Source organism: Rhinoderma darwinii, chromosome 12 (assembly GCF_050947455.1).
Source record: "Rhinoderma darwinii isolate aRhiDar2 chromosome 12, aRhiDar2.hap1, whole genome shotgun sequence".
Classification (NCBI taxonomy): domain Eukaryota; kingdom Metazoa; phylum Chordata; class Amphibia; order Anura; family Rhinodermatidae; genus Rhinoderma; species Rhinoderma darwinii.
Window position 1 is genome coordinate 85,897,055 of NC_134698.1, and position 21,490 is coordinate 85,918,544.

At 46.3% G+C, this 21,490-nt stretch overlaps 1 protein-coding gene across 24 annotated transcripts in view; it reads right to left on the bottom strand.

Annotated features, from left to right (window-relative positions):
* Positions 1 to 21,490, bottom strand: part of NRXN3 (neurexin 3) — a 336,181-nt gene that overhangs the window by 234,641 nt on the left and 80,050 nt on the right. For 18 of the 24 annotated variants that reach the window (XR_012851426.1, XR_012851425.1, XM_075844461.1 and 15 more), the window contains exons 3-7: positions 13,017 to 13,318; positions 10,997 to 11,020; positions 7,628 to 7,789; positions 2,337 to 2,775; positions 715 to 1,098 (exon numbers count right to left, since the gene is read on the bottom strand). Coding sequence is in view for 22 of the 24 variants with exons in the window: in XM_075844461.1 (XP_075700576.1) it covers positions 715 to 1,098; positions 2,337 to 2,775; positions 7,628 to 7,789; positions 10,997 to 11,020; positions 13,017 to 13,318 (1,311 nt within the window). In the remaining 2 variants the exon portion in view is untranslated. The remainder of the gene's footprint in view (positions 1 to 714; positions 1,099 to 2,336; positions 2,776 to 7,627; positions 7,790 to 10,996; positions 11,021 to 13,016; positions 13,319 to 21,490) is intronic. The other 6 variants (XM_075844459.1, XM_075844447.1, XM_075844446.1 and 3 more) reach the window with 1 other exon arrangement.

Genomic DNA, 21,490 nt, shown 5'->3' on the forward strand with positions numbered 1-21,490 from the left:
TATTTAATTTTGGGCTAAAAACAATGTTTTGTAATTGACTTATTTAAAAAAAAAAATAAAAAGAAGAAAGAATCACTTATACTTCGGCAGCTTCTATGTATCGCAGTACATACAAGCTGCAGAAAGCCGTTCTGAGCCGAATAAGTCAGTAAGCCGACGGCCCGTCTGACAGCGGCTGCTGAGCGATTTTCTAAGCTTAGTTCTGATCCAGTCTAAGTAAATCTTTTTGTGTTTCAATGTCTCACTTTTAAAGCTGATCAGCCTCTAGATGTAAGAGTCTTAAAAACGATGAGACATCGAAACACAAAAAGGGGGAGTTTATTTTCGCTTTTACGTCAGTCTTCTGGTGTAGAAAAGTCACATTTTGCGCAAAACAAGCCAACTTTTGAGCCATTTGCGGCACTTGAAAGTGGCTTAGAACTATTCATTATACGATTATGTGTTATTTAAATAAAACTGAAACGCCCTCTAAATTTCTGTATTCACATGCATGTATTTAGGCAGTGACGGACCGGGTACCCGAGGCCCACTAGAAGAAATTATTCAAGTTTGTTCTTACTGGGCTTCATCTAGCGGCTTTTCACACTTGCTGTATAGGAACCTGGACCCACTGGAGGGGACTCGTGGGTCAGTCCGACTCTAAATCCAGAGAATTATGATGTGTCCTGCACAAATTTGTAGGTTTATATAATATCACATCTAATATCTGCTCACCTCGCTCACAGGTTCTTCCCCAGTGTCCTGTGCCCGTACAATCGCACACAAACCGGTTCCAGCCGTCCCTACAGGCAGCACTGTTCTTGCAGGGATAACTATCGCACTGTTTGCCACTCATCCTAGAGCAAGAAGATTTCACTCCAGCTGCATTCTGAGCTTCTGCCAGCTGCCGAATATTCTTACTGCGCCCGTCGATGAACAGGTCACGGATACAGCCAACATAACCATAGTTCAGCATGGCTGTCCAGAGCTCAGTGGGCAAGATCAACCCTGCCCGATTCTCTGGAAGACCGCCCAGATACATGTCCCCTTCTAAGTCCAAAATCTCGCTCTCACCGCTGGCAGTGAATGGAGTGCGTTTGCTATTAACGGAGATCGTGCCTGCAACGGAAACAACAGAAGCCACCTGTTAATACACCGGATTACACCTGTGAAGTAAAAAAAAGAAGAAGAAATAGTAAAATCTAAAAACCTGCAATAAAGAAAAAGAACCCCGGAATAATGAGAAATGTCAGGGGTCTCCACTCATCGGTTTTCAGTATCTTGCAGTGTCCCTTTTACCCCCAGTGAAAAAAGCTGATGGACGGGGGGCCCCGCGGCTCGTGTATGGCCACAGCGAACTTCAGGCTGAGCTTATTGCGATGTCATTGCTGGAGGAGCAGCACACACATTATATATATATATCGGTAGGAGAGGGGCCGCGTGCCAGCGCCGGGGACCGACCTCCGTCTAATGATTTGTAACCTCTTTAGTGTATTTACACCCCCGTGTTGTGCAGGGATAATTCAATCAATCTTAATGACTGAGAAGGAACAATCTCCACACATCTTAAATGTCAAGAGTGTTTTCAATATAAAGGTTAACACAACAGGGAGGTGGATGAATCCAGAGCGCCGCTCTCTCTGCTGCTTCATCAAATAGACCGACCCTGTGCGGATACCACAATGTGTGAATGCGCTAGACACACTGGCACGCTTCCATCCATACAGCGGCTTATACATCGCGGTGCCAGTACTGAGAATACAACATGTCATTTATCTCAATAGTTGTCCATCACGTGGAGGGTGCAGGGTGGTCCCAAATAATGATTTACTCGTCTACAGAAGATCTGGCCACATAGGATCATTCTCAAACATCCCTCCTGGTCATCGGCCAATCAATGGTTTTAATCTTTCTGAACAATGACAGAATAGATCATCATTTTGATCTGCAGTTTGTGATTTTGTGACTATAATATGTATTATATGATGGGATCGGCTGAATGGCCATTATAAGAAGTGATTATTACATTTATAGGGACGATTAGTCATCCGTCAGTCGGCCACTTTCACTCTCATGCATATTCTCCTCTTTATCCAGCCATCGACATTAGAAACTTCTCTGGGGATCTGCAGATAATCTATTATGTATGGTGACAGTCTGCCTGTCCCCCCACATCTCCCATTGAGGGGAAGAGGAGATCAGAATAAAATGGAGATAAGCAGCATTAGAGGCGCCTGGGAGCCATTTATCTCCCCATAATATACAGCTTAGTTCACACCTGACGGAAAATAGATCAGTAAATAATATTGATAATGCGCCATTTCACTGTACAAAGAGGTGAAGGAAAGGTGATCTACCTGATCGGCCGTCCCGCTGGATGTCCACGTGACACCACTCGCCATCATTGGCCTTCTTGCTGGTGGCTTTCACCTTGATTGTCCCTGAGCCCATGTCTAGCAGGAGATACAGATGACCGTCCAACAACTCCACGGCAAAGAAGTCAACCTTTGTATTTTTTTGGCTCCTGACATCTTTCCTGTCCTGCGGCTTCCCATGTGTAAAGAGGATGAGGCCGTTGGGCTCTGTGGTGCGGAAATCAAAGGATATGGAGCCCATGCGCTTAGTGTTCCACTTGGGCAGGCTGATAAACGCCTCGGGACTCTCAAAGCTGATGGGGTCCAGAGTAGCGACGTTCTCACACTTGAAGACCACATCTCCGTAGATCTTCATTTTTGTGTCTCCAATCCTGGCTAAGCGTGAAAGCTCCAAGCGAATGTCATTGTTCTTATAGACAACCTGCAGGGTGGAAAAGGGGGAAACATGAGACAAGAGCTTCAAGAGAGCAAAGCTCCAGTCTAAATATCAAGAATGTCCCCCATGTGGCCTATAGACGGGAGAGCCATCAACATCCTAAGAGAGAGCACTGTACGGGGCAGACTGAGCGGACAGGCAAATGAATAATGCCACATTACAAGGCAACAGAGAGGGCCAACATGCCCCTCTTAGTTGCCTTGATCAGGAACTTGGCATGAGTGCACTAGAGAGCAGCGGTGACAACACGGAGACTGCAGCCTATCCATCACTAGAGAGCAGCGGTGACATAACTGAGACTGCAGCCTATCCATTCACTAGAGAGCAGCGGTGACATAACTGAGACTGCAGCCTATCCATTCACTAGAGAGCAGCGGTGACATCACTGAGACTGCAGCTTATCCATTCACTAGAGAGCAGCGGTGACAACACAGAGACTGCAGCCTATCCATTCACTAGAGAGCAGCGGTGACAACACGGAGACTGCAGCCTATCCATCACTAGAGAGCAGCGGTGACATCACTGAGAATACAGCCTATCCATCACTAGAGAGCAGCGGTGACATAACTGAGACTGCAGCCTATCCATTCACTAGAGAGCAGCGGTGACATAACTGAGACTGCAGCCTATCCATTCACTAGAGAGCAGCGGTGACATCACTGAGACTGCAGCTTATCCATTCACTAGAGAGCAGCGGTGACAACACAGAGACTGCAGCCTATCCATTCACTAGAGAGCAGCGGTGACAACACGGAGACTGCAGCCTATCCATCACTAGAGAGCAGCGGTGACATCACTGAGACTGCAGCCTATCCATTCACTAGAGAGCAGCGGTGACATCACTGAGACTGCAGCCTATCCATTCACTAGAGAGCAGCGGTGACATCACTGAGACTGCAGCCTATCCATTCACTAGAGAGCAGCGGTGACATCACTGAGACTGCAGCCTATCCATTCACTAGAGAGCAGCGGTGACAACACAGACTGCAGCTTATCCATTCACTAGAGAGCAGCGGTGACAACACGGAGACTGCAGCCTATCCATTCACTAGAGAGCAGCGGTGACAACACGGAGACTGCAGCCTATCCATCACTAGAGAGCAGCGGTGACATCACTGAGACTGCAGCCTATCCATTCACTAGAGAGCAGCGGTGACAACACGGAGACTGCAGCCTATCCATTCACTAGAGAGCAGCGGTGACATAACTGAGCCTGCAGCCTATCCATCACTAGAGAGCAGCGGTGACATCACTGAGACTGCAGCCTATCCATTCACTAGAGAGCAGCGGTGACAACATGGAAACTACAGCCTATCCATTTACTAGAGAGCAGCGGTGACATCACTGAGAATGCAGCCTATCCAGTCACTAGAGAGCAGCGGTGACATCACTGAGACTGCAGCCTATCCATTCACTAGAGAGCAGTGGTGACATCACTGAGAATGCAGCCTATCCATTCACTAGAGAGCAGCGGTGACATCACTGAGAATGCAGCCTATCCATTCACTAGAGAGCTGCGGTGACATCACTGAGAATGCAGCCTATCCAGTCACTAGAGAGCAGCGGTGACAACACGGAGACTGCAGCCTATCCATTCACTAGAGAGCAGCGGTGACATCACTGAGACTGCAGCCTATCCATTCACTAGAGAGCAGCGGTGACATCACTAGAGAGCAGCGGCGACATCACTGAGAATGCAGCCTATCCATTCATTAGAGAGCAGCAGTGACAACACGGAGACTGCAGCCTATCCATTCACTAGAGAGCAGCGGTGACATCACTAAGAATGCAGCCTATCCATTCACTAGAGAGCAGCAGTGACATCACTGAGAATGCAGCCTATCCATCACTAGAGAGCAGCAGTGACATCACTGAGAATGCAGCCTATCCAGTCACTAGAGAGCAGAGGTGACATCACTGAGAATGCAGCCTATCCATTCACTAGAGAGCAGCGGTGACATCACTGAGAATGCAGCCTATCCATCACTAGAGAGCAGCGGTGACATCACTGAGAATGCAGCCTATCCAGTCACTAGAGAGCAGAGGTGACATCACTGAGAATGCAGCCTATCCATTCACTAGAGAGCAGCGGTGACATCACTGAGAATGCAGCCTATCCAGTCACTAGAGAGCAGAGGTGACATCACTGAGAATGCAGCCTATCCTTTCACTAGAGAGCAGCGGTATACTGTAAATATCATGGGTTCACTGTCACCAGCATTTCACCTATTGACGTCTCCTCCGCCCTCTCTGGCCGCTGCTGTCAAAAGTTCATTGCCGTTATCCATTCTCCAAAACTCCTCCAACCGTAAATAACGGTCTGCAAGCATTTTGCGCCTTTCATGGGAATAATCCGGCAGTCTTGCTCGTTCCCCTCCTTATGCCTGCAGTGAATGCCGAGATCTCGTCTGAGAGCGCACATGCGCCCGTCATGTATAATCAGACACTTTCCCTGCTTTGGCTGGGCCTCAGATCTAGTTACTGCGCGTGCACCAGAAGAGGACAAGGATGTGCGAGCGTGGGATTACTTGTGTGCTGGGGGGAGGCGAGGAGCTGTCAATCAAAAGTAAGGGTATGTTCACACACAAACTCAAAAACTTCTGAAAATACAGGCAAACCGCTCCTTCTTTTGAGTCGTTTTTTATGCCACTTGCGATTTTTGCAGCATTTTTCGCAGCGTTTTTTACGGCCGTTTTTGGAGCTGTTTTCAATAGTCTATGAAAAACAGCTCCAAAAACGTCCCAAGAAGTGACAGGCACTTATTTTTCGCGGCCGTTTTTTTACGTGGCTGTTTTCGCATTTGAAATCAATGGGCAGATGTTTGGAGGCGTTCTGCTTTCGATTTTTCAGGCGTTTACGGCCCGAAAAACGGCCGAAAATAGGTCGTATGAACATACCCTCAGGCGGTGGGGTTAAACTAGGAAAGGTTTGGGGAATGGAGATGTGACTCTTCTGCTCATTGGCATACGGCGCGGGAACAGTAAAAAACGGAATACTAGAGACAGAACTACTAGGAAGATAATTATAGGTGACAACATAAAAATGATGGTTCCTCCACCAGGTATTGCGGGGTTAATGGGTGAAATGCTGGGACAGGTTCCCCTGTGGTGAAGGACATTGGGGTAGTCTCCAGGTGTATCGGAGCTGACGCGGTGTCTCCACCTGGCTATTGTGACATGACTGTTCTATGCAGGGCTCTGGTGAGTGCGGGGTTAATGCTGGTGACACGTCGGAGACTGTTCTGCCTGTGATGAATATCTGGATGTGCCATAACTCCCCCCTGCACTCGCCCGCAGCAGCCGCCACATCTGCCGGCAGCCGCTAGTTAAATCTGTTTTAATTCTGCTAATTGCAATACATTTATTTGGATTGTCGGCACCTGCAGGTTCAGAATAATGTGTCTTTTTATGAGCTTTTGTGTTCTTACTCCTCACGCCCGTAGACCCCCCCTCTTTTCTTTAAAGGAGAACGCTCATCTAAAATATATTTAGAAATGTTGGATGAATTGTAATGAAATGCTCAGATGGAATGAGATTTAGCGCAGTCTTTTACATTTTCCTCTTATCTTATATTGTATCATCTGCCAACACCACATTCATTTCATGCATCAGTTTAGACAAGGATCTAGATTATATTGGTCCATTCTGATTCCCTGCCGGTTCCCCCCATAGTCTCCAGGCCTGAATTGCTCTAGAAAGTGATATGTCCTTGCAGCATCTGCGGAGTATATTTTTACTACTCAACAAACAAAGACGACAAATAATAATTAAGTAAACTCCAAAAAAATAACGTTTGTTCCAATAAGGCTTAGTTCACACAGAGTTTTTTGCCGCGGTTTTCGTGGCATTTTTTACTAGTGATTATTGAGGACCACGGGCAAAAAAAACACTGCGAAAAACGCTTTTTCTGAATGGATAGGTTGCATTCTCAGTGATGTCACCGCTGCTCTCTAGTGAATGGATAGGCTGCATTCTCAGTGATGTCACCTCTGCTCTCTAGTGATGGATAGGCTACATTCTCAGTGATGTCACCGCTGCTCTCTAGTGATGGACAGGCTGCATTCTCAGTGATGTCACCGCTGCTCTCTAGTGAATGGATCGGCCGCATTCTCAGTGATGTCACCACTGCTCTCTAGTGAATGGATAGGCTGCAGTCTCAGTGATGTCACTGCTGCTCTCTAGTGAATGGATGGGCTGCATTCTCAGTGATGTCACCTCTGCTCTCTAGTGATGGATAGGCTACATTCTCAGTGATGTCACCGCTGCTCTCTAGTGAATGGATAGGCTGGGAGAATTGCGGCCCCATTCATTTCTATGGGGCCATGCACACGACTGTGGTTTCCATGGCCCAGGAGCCTGGACCGCAGACAGAACGGACATGTCTTATTACGGGCGTGCTCCACGGTCCAGGCTCATAGAAAATAATGGACGCGGCCATGTGCACAGCCCGTGATTTGCTGGCGGCTCGCGGGTGATACTCCGCAGCCGGCCGACCCGAAAATCACAGCCGTGCACATGGCTACGGTCGTGTGCATGAGGCCTTAGAGTAGGATAACAGGACATTGGTATAATCTAACACTGCCCCAAGACCTTGTACACACCAGAACACATCTCACAAACTGCACCCGGATGTGCTACTCATGCAGACAACAGAATCATCCCAATGTCCTCCACCGCAGGCGGCATCCCCCTCAATGTTCTGTAGTGCTCCCCCATATACCCATTGCTTGGAGCTATAAACCACAAGACATCCACCACTGGTTATCTACATGGGATAAGACATAAATCCTATTAAATGTACAATGCAATATTGGGCTGATCACATTCTGGTCACTCACCTCCTTCAAGCAGCCCATGAAGTTGTTACTGACGGGGGACCCTGGTAAGTCAGCAGTACTGGGGCTTCCCCCGACATAGAAGAAGTCATCTGACCCCAGCATGGTGTAGTCCTCCTGGGTGTAACCGGTGGTAGTTAGAATCCCGTCCACTGATATAGTCACCTTATGGGGGAAAAAGCAACACGACATGATTCTGAGCGGTGTCTCAGCAGAGCAGGCGTGAGATCAAACCCTGGGCTTAGCGGAAAACAACAAACCACAAACACTTCTTTCATGGTCAAGTGGTCGGGTTCTGGATGATCATACACCTCATCCTCCCCAGCGGCTGACACCGGAAGGAAGATGCTCGAACCCAATGTAAGACCGACCCCCTACGATCCATCCATCAACTGAGCATTTCATGTTCAACTGGAGAACGTGAAGAGGAACATGCTGCCCGACTGACCTGCAAACACAAATACTTACCGCACCTCACAATACTGTGAGGGAAAAGTCCTGCACTCAGGGACCCCCTCATATGACTGAGAACTAATGTAAATGACAGGAAACAGCATGTGACCCCTCAGGTGCCCCTCCGGAATATGAAATGCCCGCTGAACACACGACCCATGTTTTATTCTTATAAAGGACGCAGAAAGAGGGCAAGACCGCCTGATGAGCAGCAGAAATTGGACATGAAGGTTTATTTATTGCTACCAAACGTAGTCGCGGTCATCGAGTCAAACCAATCCGAACACATCAATACATGACCTCTATAGTATCAACCACTGGGGACTGAAGCTTCTCTGATAAAACAGATGACTGAGACTGATCGCAGCAACTCAAGCTCCCATTCTGTAACCTACACCAGATCCCAAAAGGATAAAGTCTAAAGATTATGGGAGAAATCCTACAATGGAGTCAGGAGATTATTTCATTTCTACAGTCGGTAACACTGAATATTGGGCATCAGCCATTAAAACGGTCCAACAGAAAACCCGGCCTTGTTGACCAATCAGAGATCCGCATCCATCCAGTAGGCCTCGTGCACACGCTGCAGATTTTGCTGCAGATTTTGCTGCGACTGATAATCAGTTCCATTCATCTGAATGGGGTGGTTTCTACAATGTGTGCAGGGGCTTTAAACTGCTCATTTAAAGTGCTCTACGATTGGTTGATTTATCTGTTCGACAGTTTTGATGTTTTATTCTTCACATTGAAGGGTCTTCGTTGTTTAGTCGTCTTGCCCTCACCCTGGAAGTCCTTATACGAGGGGCATGTGTTCAGCCCATCAAATTGAATATGATTCTAAAGGAGTCCTAAGACAATAAACACGGACTCTAGAGACCCCCGAGGATACTGGTTTCGACCTTCAGTTGTATTGATCCTGTAGACATTCACAGCAACTCTTTATAGACCCTCAATCATATACACAGCCCACCGGTCCAACAAGACCCCACAAGTATGAAATGCCACAAGCCAACTTAGTCCACAATAAAGGGTTAATAGGGATTGGAGGCCGAAAGTTACAAAACATGGCAGGAAGGAGGTTTCACCATCTTCTACCCAATTATTACTAACCCTGAAACCCAAACAGAGAGAAAGGAAGAGCTTCGCAAGCACACAGGTCCTCTCCCCCAAATCTACAGGTCCTCAACCAACCAAGTGATGATACATGAGGGTGAAGGGCTCACAAGTTAGTCTGTTAGAAAGGGGAAGAGTGAGATGAGGTGGGAAGGTTGGAGTGCTGATCGGCTGTGGAGTCGGGAGCAGAGGTCTGTAACCCTGCAGGTAAGAAAACATACGACATGTCAGCGCGTGGTAATGATGGAGCTCAATCCGTCCTCGGGTACGGACAAGCTCGGGACTGCTGCAGAGATCTCCAGGACCTGCACTAACTCGTGACTACCTGAGACTACACAGCCCACAACTGAGGATTAAGATCTTACAGAAGATGAAGCTTTGGTTAGACGAGTCCTTACGCACATGGCCGTACTCCAGAACTGTGAGCTACGTATATGTAATCTGGCGTCCATAGAATACGAACAGCCCGTCCATGAGTAACATCACAAGAGAAAAAAAATTGCTATCAATAAAACCACTGACCTTTCATTTAAAAGCCTCCGAATTCACGAAAGTAACTCATTGTATTCTGTAATATATCAGCAGGGCACCGACATGTAGATTTACAGCGGAGTGCGCCAAAGTAGCAGCGTTTATAAGCACTTTTTGGTTGGGGGGGCAGGTCCTGAGGGGTCGGTTTAGTTAATTATTTTGTCAGTGACTTTTTGTTTTTATGTATTACATTTATCTATTAACAAGGATGGAGATAAATGTGCCTGGAATGGAGACAACGGAGTCACCGGGCTCGGGCGAGAGTCTAATCCTCCCCGGATCATTCCATTAACCTGCAGCAAAACGGACGTCCAAAAACAGACATTTAAAAAGCAAAATGTTTATTAATACAAAACGCATGAAAAAGGAGTCGAAAAAAGAACCGGACCGGATCCATTTTTAGGACTCATTTTTCATGCGTTTTGTATAAACGATATTAATAAACATTTCGCTTTGTAAATGGCTGTTTTTGGACGTCAGTTTTGCTGCAGGTTAATGGAATGATCCGGTGATGCGTGGCTTATACTCGGAGGGCAGTGCGGGTCACCTTATTATCATGGGTGGGCAGCTCATCATTGGGTAGATTCCCATATTCCACACGGGTAGGTCATATTTGTTGCAGAGATGTCTGCAACTGTCCCATGTATGGAACTCAATTTTCAGTAATATCTACCACGTGGGCATTTACCTGAATGCAGCCCCATATAATTTCTAAGGTAGAAGGAATGAGAGTTGGACAGTAGAGGACGATTTGTCAAAAACATCTTAATAGTTTAGTTATGTCGGAAGACCAATATATGAAAAAAAATCCAGACCTGCGTGGGCACATCTAAAATCAAGAGCGCTCTCCAGGCCTGCGCCAGCCCTCCAACCATCCTGACAAAATGGAAACACACAGCATGCAGAGTAATGGAGCTTATGAGGTGGCATCATATAGGGGCTCTCAGCCCATGGACCGCCACCCAGGAGACTGTCAGACATGGCCGCTAATAAATAAAGGACCAGTCCAACAAATGACATGAGGTACGAGGGGCTCCGGGGGGTCCAGGAGAAAGCTGGTAATTGGAAAAAATGAAAATGCCAGTAAGGAATATATCCGTCATGTATCTATAGCACAGACAGAATATTGATTTATTTCATGACGGACAAGGGGGTGAAATCAAAAGGAGACATTGAAGATGTGAAGAAAAAGAGAAAGGAAAAACCACACCGCAAATCCAGAGAATGAATTAGACAAATAAGAATGATATCTACCATACAATGTAGTTTGTTTACCATAGCGTGTCCAATGCCTGAGTGCTTTGCGGAAAAGTGAGGGGAAAAAAAAGCAAATTGAATAACTGTGAACAGAAGGGTCGTCAGATCCAACAACGGAAAATAAAGTCAAAATAAAAGAGAACAGATAAAACAAAGATGATCAGTTAGGGTGTTAGTACACTGTGGAGAGGAGCTGGTTAGTAGCAATGACACATTACATGAATGATTAGGGGTTAATCCACCAAGTATAGACTCCATGCTCCTGGCCCACCCCTCATTCTACGCACAGACCCCCCTCCGCACACACACAGCATCCGGGACTATCCTGTCACAGGTGACTCAGCAGCTCAGTCACGGCTTCCCCACACACCTCATACTTACGTTCCTTGTCCAGCTTATGACTTGCCAGAATGAGTCACCGTAACGTAGAAATCCTCCTCATCCTCACCACAGAGCTACGTTACCTCCCCATCGCCCCGTCCCCAGCGCCTCCAACATTCTGTGCATTTTGTAGCAGCCCCAATACCCTTATTTTTCTTTATTAAATACAGGTGAGTGGTCCCTGCCGGGGCACCGTGTGGTGGTCGGTGACTGAACGCACGTTCCGCTACAGTCCTATTTCATTCCGTTCATAACATGGCGGCTGCTGGGGCCCCCGGGACTCACCCGCCGGCAGCAGATATTCTCTTATCAGGACTGTACAGGCATCGATGATTAGATGGGGCTTCTAGATCAGTCCCGGCCTTTTCATATTCCTCTTTGTTGCTTCGTCTAGATCTCTACTCTACAATGACGGGATCTCTGCAGATAATCTGGATCCCTGCACACAGCTTGTAATTGACATGTGTTTGGTCCGCCGTGTCTCTGGAGGGGTCGGTTTCTGCAGAAAGTAATAGACGACCCCTCATACACGGCACGAGGAGGTGCAGGACCGGAGCTCGCTATGGTCTTACATTATACAAACCGTCTGAACGTAGAGTTCGAGGGACGCTGAAGATCAATGGCCTATGTATTGTAGAGGGGAAGAGTAAAACCATGGAGGAATCTCCTGCTACTTATTGTGCAGCTGACAAGGAGCCGGTGGGCTGCAGGGGGCAGAAATCACCCACAACTGGACCCTACAGATGCCATCATGTCAGGACCATGAGCGCCTCCTTAAGGCCCAGTTCACACAGAGATTTTTGGAGCAGTTTTTGACTCCGAAACCGCATGGGAAACGGAGCCAAAAATTGTCGCAATCGCCTCTCATTGATTTCTTCCAGCTTTTTTCACTGCCCGTGGCGCTCAATGGCGGTAGGTCGAAAAACACCGCAAAAACCGCTGCAAAGAAAGTGCAGGCAGGTCAAAATCTGCCTCAATATTCCTAAAAGAATTTTGAGGCAAATTTCTCTGCCTGCAAAAAAACTCAGTGTGAACAGGGCCTAACCCTTCCTAGGTAGATTTTTATTTATTTTTTTACATATTTGTATTGAAGTTTTTGTTTCATAAGACAGAATTCTACATATAAAAGGTCTCACAGATATCACCGATGTATTTTTAATCCTCGCTGATAAGAAACAACGTGGGACAGTGGACAAGACATTTGCTATTAGTAGTGTGATGCAGTGTGGAATAATAGTGCAAAGTGTGCGGCATCCCCCGACATGGTGCAGGCCTGTACTACAATACCGTGCAGCTACTAAATAAATCCACCGGATGGCGTGCCACTGATAAGCCACGCCTCTTTACCTGACACAACAAAAATGGTTGCCAGGAAATAGCATCAGGCTTAGTAAATGTGGCGCGCAGAACACCATATTGTAATATTCTATCCCCACCACAGGCTGTAAGTAGGGACTACATTTTACGTTTAAAACATGGATTCCAGCAAAGCCCCCCCCCCCCCCCCCCAGTGTCCCCTGTATTTCTGACCCTCTTTCTGCTCCCGTACCAGTTATTATACGGGAAATATAAAGGCATAACTCATTTTAGCTGCAGATGGTCTAACCTGGCGAGCGCCATCCCCTTCAGTGAGCCATTGTTGATGCGACCTCCTTACCTGGCGCAGGTTCCGAGTCACCTTGACGTCATGCCACTCGTTATCGTTGAATTTATCGTTGGCTGGCTCCACAATGGCCTCAAAGGCACCGGAGCCGAGATTGATGACCAATGAGACGGCTCCACCCTTTAGCGCCAGGTTGACGTAGTCTGCAGACTTGCCGGTGTGGAGGATGAGACCATTTCTCTGCCGGGTTTTGAAGGACAAGGTAATTTCATCGCTGCTGCTCTGGATTGGATTCTGGGACAGGTCGTAACATAAATACTCGGAGCCGCGGAATGTGGCCACGTTCTCCTCTCTCGCTGCAGGGGAAGTAGAAAAGTGGAGTTAGCACAGAACAAATCACCGGTTATTTTTCTGGTGGCGGGAACGATCAGACAGTACAGCACATCGCTGCAATAATGGCGTCTGTTCTAGTCACATCTCATGATAAAGGAGACATTGATAGAAAAACCTGGATCTACGCTGGGGGGCTGGCAATGCCCAGTCCTGGGGACACCGCATGCAGCCGTCATTCCAGAACATGGACACCCCCAAAGTGAAGAAACCCCCAGAAATAACACACCCACAATCATCACTCCAAACAAACCAGAACATCGCCTCCTCTCGTTAATTATAGAAGAACATTTTCCTTTTAGGTTCCATCCTGGAAAGCAGCGAGTCACATAACACTGAAGAATGGGAATGGGGACATGAGGGTCAAATAAAACCAAAATCTGTCAAGACTATAAGTGAAAAGCATGGAACGGAGGCGCAGACCCTGATAACCACCTCAGCTGCAGAAGTCACCACTCCGGAGCCCCCCAGTCTCAAAGTCTTTCCATCATTAGTAATCCAGCCGCCGTAGGGTGCAGCGGAACACATCTCAACCAGCAACGAAATGGTTAACACACTGCAGATCTTCTCTAGACATCTTTCGGATTATAAGGCATCAAATGTAGTAATTAAAGGAGTGGCTGTCGTATGTTAAAGGGGTTTGTGTGTGTAATAGGGAGTCATGGAGCCAGAACCCAACAGACTACAGCGACGAACACCTGAGCAAACTACTAAAAACTTGGATTGTTTAGGAAAACAGGAAGATCCAAAATCACCAAAGCCCAGAGCAAAGAACGGCTACAAAATATATTACGAAGTATTATCGGATGTGAGAAGCTTCCGCTCACAGAATACTGCACGCAGGCGGTCACGATTCCTCAAAATGTTACTCAATAGCAATTATTAGAATGGATTTCCAGCTCCCATATCACCAGGCTCCTGATTTATAGGTCACGTTATATACAGTAATTACCTATATTCTCTACCCGCGCCCCATCGTGTTCTCTACATAGCAGGTTACTGACGTCATTATAACATCGAGTACATTTCAGGATGGACGGCTGGATGTAGCCTGCACTATGGCACGCGCACCGCCGCCCTCACACCGTATCAAGGTCACAGCAATGGGTTGCATATATACGTTCTGTAACCTTGTGCCAGCTCCCGGCTTTTTTCCCATCATGCTCCTGTGTAATGTTTTACGTCTCCCCGCTCTCAGGCAGTCAGGTGCTCGCTCATTCCATGGAAAGGTTTCGCTCTCCCTCGTGGTAAAAGACATTCTGCGTCCATGTAACCTGCAGCCACGTCTCTACTCCTGCTAAAGTGTGCGATTACATCCAGAGTCCCATGGGAGAACTCAGGGGAAATGGAACACTTTAGTCTATTGGCCTCAGCGCACATAAACATGTAGTCAACCGGCCCGCAGGGAGCGAGCGGAGGGATAGGAGGGGGCGACAGATCGCTCACACAAGAAGCCCCCTCAGGCGCTCTAGACATAGCAACACAGGGAACAACAAATGGAAACACAGGACCTAGAAAAATGATTTCCCCTTTATAACACAGGACGTCTCACGGATAACACAGGATTACGTACGGGACCTGCAGCCACTAAATTAATGATCTATGAATTACAGTCTCCTGAGAATCTGCAGCCGCATCATAGACTTTAATGTCATGTTACCCAAATAAACAGAATGCAACCATCACAGTTCACCGGCCGCTCAGAACACGGGAACAGTCAACATGACCGCGGCGCCTCACCGCGCACTCAGGGACCATGCGGAGGACGGGCCAGGAACGACCAGTGTGAGGTGTGGAAGTGAATCACCATTGCCCGGATAGAAGCTGCTGGTCACTGGTCTATGGAGCCGCTGACCGGTCATACACAGACTCTGCCAGTCACAGCGGGTAGTGTATAGCCCCGCGTGCCCTGCCAGCATGTAGGTCCTGTAAGTAGAGGACAACGATAAGACGACTCCCCGAAAGAGGTCCTGAGTTCTGTTCCTTCCCCAGGGGACGGTCACTGGGGGGAGGGGGTGACCAGTAGACGGGACATTCTTCCCCTCCCCTCAGGACCATGAACAGTCTTCTAACTTTCCTCTGCAATCATCCTCCCTCCCCTATAGATCGTGCCCGCTATACTCAGCTCTGAATTCGGAATCACCCTTTAGAAATAAATGATATACTAGACAGTTTATAGGTCATTATATGGCGGGCAGGACACTTTGCTCTGTAATGAATGTAGAGAGGATGTCCCTTTGTTTTTGCACGGGTAAAACACGACCAGAACATTTACTCGTGTGAGCGGCGTCCAGGGAATACAAAGGGTTCTGCAGGGAGAGGATCTCTTCTTTCTACAGAGACCTCTCCAGCTGGACGAGACATTTTCAGATGGCGAGAGGAGGCGGCGATCTGTAAGACTCTTTGCTACACAATAAAGACTTGTTGCTCTGGTAAATGTGGCTAATCGAACATGGCTGTGCTTACATTAAGCTCTGCAGCAAATGCACTTAAGAATTGAGGGCAGGAAAACATCTCAATAGAAAAGCGGGCCGAGGTAGAGAGATGGAAGGGGGCAGGAGGGGACAGATACAGAACAACTGGCTGAAATCAACAGACAAATAGACGCTTAAATAGAGACATGGAAGCGGAGAGGCGTGCGCTGGAAAATGTACGGAGAGGTAAAAACATGTAAGACGGAGGTCACAGAGGACGACAGACAAGCAACGGAATATGAGAAGTCCACAAAGATGAATATTCCTGAGACTCTCTATACAAGTAGACCAGATCTCACTCATCTAGAAAGACTCAGGACGTGAGGAGACAATGACCGGGATCTGGTGAGATCTCACTCATCTAGAAAGACTCAGGACATGAGGAAACAATGACCAGGATCTGGCGAGATCTCACTCATATAGAAAGACTCAGGACGTGAGGAGACAATGACCAGGATCTGGTGAGATCTCACTCATCTAGAAAGACTCAGGACGTGAGGAGACAATGACCAGGATCTGGTGAGATCTCACTCATCTAGAAAGACTCAGGACATGAGGAGACAATGACTAGGATCTGGTGAGATCTCACTCATCTAGAAAGACTCAGGACGTGAGGAGACAATGACCGGGATCTGGTGAGATCTCACTCATATAGAAAGACTCAGGACATGAGGAAACAATGACCAGGATCTGGCGAGATCTCCCTTATCTAGAAAGACTCAGGACATGAGACAATGACTAGGATCTGGTGAGATCACACTCATATAGAAAGACTCAGGACATGAGGAAACAAAGACCAGGATCTGGTGAGATCTCACTCATCTAGAAAAGCTCAGGACATGAGACAATGACTAGGATCTGGTGAGATCACACTCATATAGAAAGACTCAGGACATGAGGAAACAATGACTAGGATCCGGTGAGATCTCACTCATCTAGAAAGACTCAGGACGTGAGGAAACAATGACCAGGATCTGGCGAGATCTCCCTTATCTAGAAAGACTCAGGACGTGAAGAGACAATGACCAGGATCTGGTGAGATCTCCCTTATCTAGAAAGACTCAGGACGTGAAGAGACAATGACCGGGATCTGGTGAGATCTCACTCATCTAGAAAGACTCAGGACATGAGGAGCACGATTTTAATAATGCCCCCAATATTGTGGGAGATCCATATAATGGGCAGAGGAATGAGGACGTCTCTATTATCCTGTACGCCCACTTTGATAGCTGTGAATTGCACATTGATCTTGGCGTCTCTGAACTGCTCTATAGAGTTTATTCACCATTACTGGAGTTTTTTCTGCTCCCCCTTCCGATGATCATTCTATTACCACTGGTTTGCCCTCTGCTGCCATTAATTCTCCCCCTTCTCTGAGATTCGTGTCCTCATCAGAACCCCCCCCCCCCCTTCTGTCTTTTTTTACCATTGATTCCATGCAGATATTGAAGCGATATCCCTACCAACACTGAGCCCCAAACCACGGACCATTTCCTAATTCTTCTAACTGGTTAGTTATCCAACAATAAATCTTCCCAATCATAAACCCAACAAAAACAAAAAAAATACGAAAAATAAAATCCAGGAGTTGTGGAGAAGGGAGGAATAGAAAAAATATGCAAAAACATAAAGTTTATCCTCCTACATTATAAAAGAGGAGATTCAGCTTTTTACAGAGGGTCTTTTCTTCTGTCCCTTCAAATTGCCCGATTGCCTTGAATAGTTTTTGGATTTGAACGATTACAAAATTTATATTAATACGTCACTTTTTCTCAAAAGCGCAAAGACCATGAATAGTCAGACGTCAGTCACTCTCCGCAATTGAAATTGTAAAACCAAAATTCTCTTTTTATCCACTTCACCAAAAGGGGAAATATCAATAGGGGAAACACGTATAGACACTTCAAACTAAGGTCCCAAGTGACTTTAAAATATTAATCAGACACACGTAAGAAAAAAAAAAAAAAAAAAAAAAAGGGGAGGGCGCCTGACTTTACCATTTTTGAAAACGAATGGTCAGATTGTAGTCCGCTCAGCTGACAAGGGTGGGGGTGATGGTTTTTGATCGGTCGGTTTTGGTTAGTCATTAAGAATTTTGCCTGACAGACAATACTATGGTTTTCCCTCAGATGCTTCCAAGGAATATTTGGGTCTTTATAAATCTTTTATCCAGTGCAATTACACAAAATTTCAGAGATGAGGAATTACTACCCGAAAACTAAATCAATCAATGTTCCTATTCGGGGTATGGAGTTTATGCTTTAACTCAAAATCCTCTTTTCAAGATAATATTTATCAACAGGTGAGATGTCGTTCAGTGGAGAATCTTTCACCCCAGCTATGCAAAGCTGTTCACGGAGCGATTAGAGTCCCTATTTATCACTCAGTCCCGTCAATTATCCAATGTCCTAAGTTTTTACAAACATTTTATAGACCATTTATTTTTCATATGGGTAGGGACCAGACAAGCTGAATTATTTGTTAAACAGCCAAATTTACACAACTGATGTCTTCATTTTACTCTTAACCATTGAATTTTCAGATCTGCAGCCACTTCCCTAAGTCGTTAAAGAATATCCCTTATGGACTGTACCAGAGTCAGGAGGAGCTGCACCCTTGATCGTGATTTTTTTTGATGCAATTTAAAATATTGGGTGACAGATTCCTTGATAAATATAATCCCAAATACTAAAAAAAAACAGCTTAACCGGACAAATGGACTCCTTGAAGGGTGTAAAAAAAAAAAAAAGGAAGGATCCAAACAGCCTGGGAACGGGGCTTCCAGTTTAAAATACAAACTTAATTCACAACATTTCATTGTGCCCAATTAAAAGTTGAGGAATACTGACCACACATTGGCCGAAAATAAGAAGTGACCCTGTACATAAGGAGATCTTGCCAGTAAAGCCAGGTATAACTTTTAGGAAAGGTAGGAATCTAGGAGATATGAAAGCCCCCAGTCGCTTGGAACCAGTGAATAGAAACAAAAACTGCATGTGTATTCCCACATCCCAAGCTTAATAGGTGCAACCCCCACGTGGCAAGAGACGTTGTGGTACGATAAATCACGGATGTAATATCTCATAGGAAACCTTTGAAATCAAAAGCTTCTTGAATTGTGCGACTTCCTTTGTAGTTTAGTTGTTGGAATGAAGTTGTTGACTACAATATGTCGGCCGTGCAATACAATCAGTACGATGAACAGACAACGTTATAATGCAACTTTATCCAGGAATCATTTAGTAGATAAGGATCCATCAGATCTAAAATGAACGATCTTAGAACATATTACAGATAATGGATATAATCAAGATCACAATTTCATCAGGAATAATTGGTGATTGTTATTTCTGGCTTTTCATGGGTTTGCATTCATTTGACTTATTGATCTGGTTTATGTAGGTAACGACCGCCTCCTGCACATTCTCATGGTGTCTGCGCAGCATTTCATATTTTTGCATCTGCATTAGGACTTTATTATATGTATCATGTCATGTTCCCTCTGATGTCACTTCAATTGATTCCAGGTTTATCATTTGGATCTTGCTCTGTTTTTACCTGATGAAGAAGTCAGATCGATAACGAAACGCACTGTAGGTTTTAACGAATATTTTATACTTCCCTTCGATTAGAACTTTTATCTGTGCAGTGGATTTCAGTGTTTGTAAAGAACATGGAGACGGTGACCATAATCTGGAGGGATCTCACTCCTCTACACTCAGGACATGAAGGGACAGTAGGTTTAGCTCTGGTGAGACCTCAATAGTCTCAACTATAATGGGGCACAGGGAGATCTTATAAGGGGGTCTTGGAAATGTCATCTCTGGACAACCAAATAACTTGGATTAGATAAAGGATGGACGTCAGTAAATGAAGATCAGATTGTATGAGGGCCGGTAACTAGAGGTCATGTCCCATCACACTGGATCTTTTACTGACACTGTAGAAGAGTGAAATGTAAACCCAGTCTGAAGAACAAATCACTCTCTTTCTGAGCAGAATCCCAATTTGAAGGCGGCTTCCACTTTACCAGCAACAAAATAATGATCTGATGTTGGGAAAAAAATCAGGTTATACCTTGAAGGAAAACGGATTACAACTTGAGCATTTCTAGCACCGTCATTGTCGCACAGCGCAGATCTCGCCCATATCGTCTGTGTCCTTGACAGCTGGAAGGGGACACATGCAGTACCACTCACTCACCAGCAGAGGGGCCCCTGCAGCAACATTTGCAATAACTATTCCAAAATAATGCTAAAAATAAATGACGCGTGGTACTACAAACAGCAGCACTGCCTCTGGGTGGGTCTGGGTGTGCTGCTTAAAGGGGCATCGCAAATTATCAAAAATTCAGATGAACCAAATGACGCCATGACTGGTGTAATGTTCCTACACATCTAATGAGGTTTTCTCTCCTGTAGATTAGGAGGCCAATAGAGCCTGCAGTGAATAATCGGTTATAATGCGCCAGCTGACTGCGGGGAACTTCCCAGTTACCATCTGTACAAGCAGAACTACTCCAAATGCACACTCCTAAAATCAATGGCTTTACCGGAGTACAACCAAAATACCAGAAAAGGAGGAAGACAAAGAGAATGTACAAAGATGAGGAGGGGAGAAAGAAGGGGTACAGGAAATAGGGGAAAATACTATAGAAGTTGTGTTACCCCCTTCCATCTTACACGTAGAGAGAGGAGGGGACCGGGGCAGAGGGTGGGCACCAGCATTCCCAACGCAGTAAATGGCAAAGTATCCAGTGCAACGAGCACAGCAATTTTCAGCGGGTAACATGGACCGACAAGCCAGTCACTATTAGGCATTATGCACGCGACTGTTGCCCATTTTGCAGACTGCAAAACAGATCTTAGGCCCCATGCACATGAACGTGCTTTTGCGGCCGCAATTTCCCCGAAAATCCACGGGAGAATTGCAGCCCCATTCATTTCTATGGGGCCATGCACACTACCGTGGTTTCCATGGTCTGTGCATGGCCCAGGAGACCGAACCGCAGAAAGAACGGGCAAGCCTTATTACGGCCGTGTTCTGCGGTCCAGCCTCATAGCAAATAATGGCCGCGGACATGTGCACGGCCCCTCGATTTGAGGGAGATACTCCGCCCCGGCAGACCCGAAAATCATGGCCGTGCACATGGCTACGGTGGCGTGCATGAGGCCTTAGTGGCTTTGTGTGCTGTCCGTGTTTCACACAATTACAATGAAAAAAAAAAGTGCTTGCGTGTGCATGAAAAACACTGGCCACACGCAAGGCACACTGATGTAAAAACGCAACACACAGATTTATGCACGTTTTTTTACGGAGTGAACTGGTCACGCTCGTGTAAATGTAGCCGAAGGGAGGTGGAGTGATAAAGTGACAATGGAAAACTCTTTCCTCCCTGATCATTCTGATTACTTTTGGAATTAGACAGAGGGGGAAAAGGCCTGTCCCAACACTGAGCTGGAGTGTGCATAGCTGGTGGATGATCTTCTGGGTTGAGAGAAAATATTTTTTGGACCATGCGGTTCGGTCTGGAAGCAAACAAGTCTACTGAAGGCATCCCCCATTTGTTGTAATTATCCCCGATTTATTGCAATTATCACCCATTTGTTGTAATCATGTTTTCAGTACGGGACAGTTCTGCAGCGAGGCAGGGACTCCTAGCGT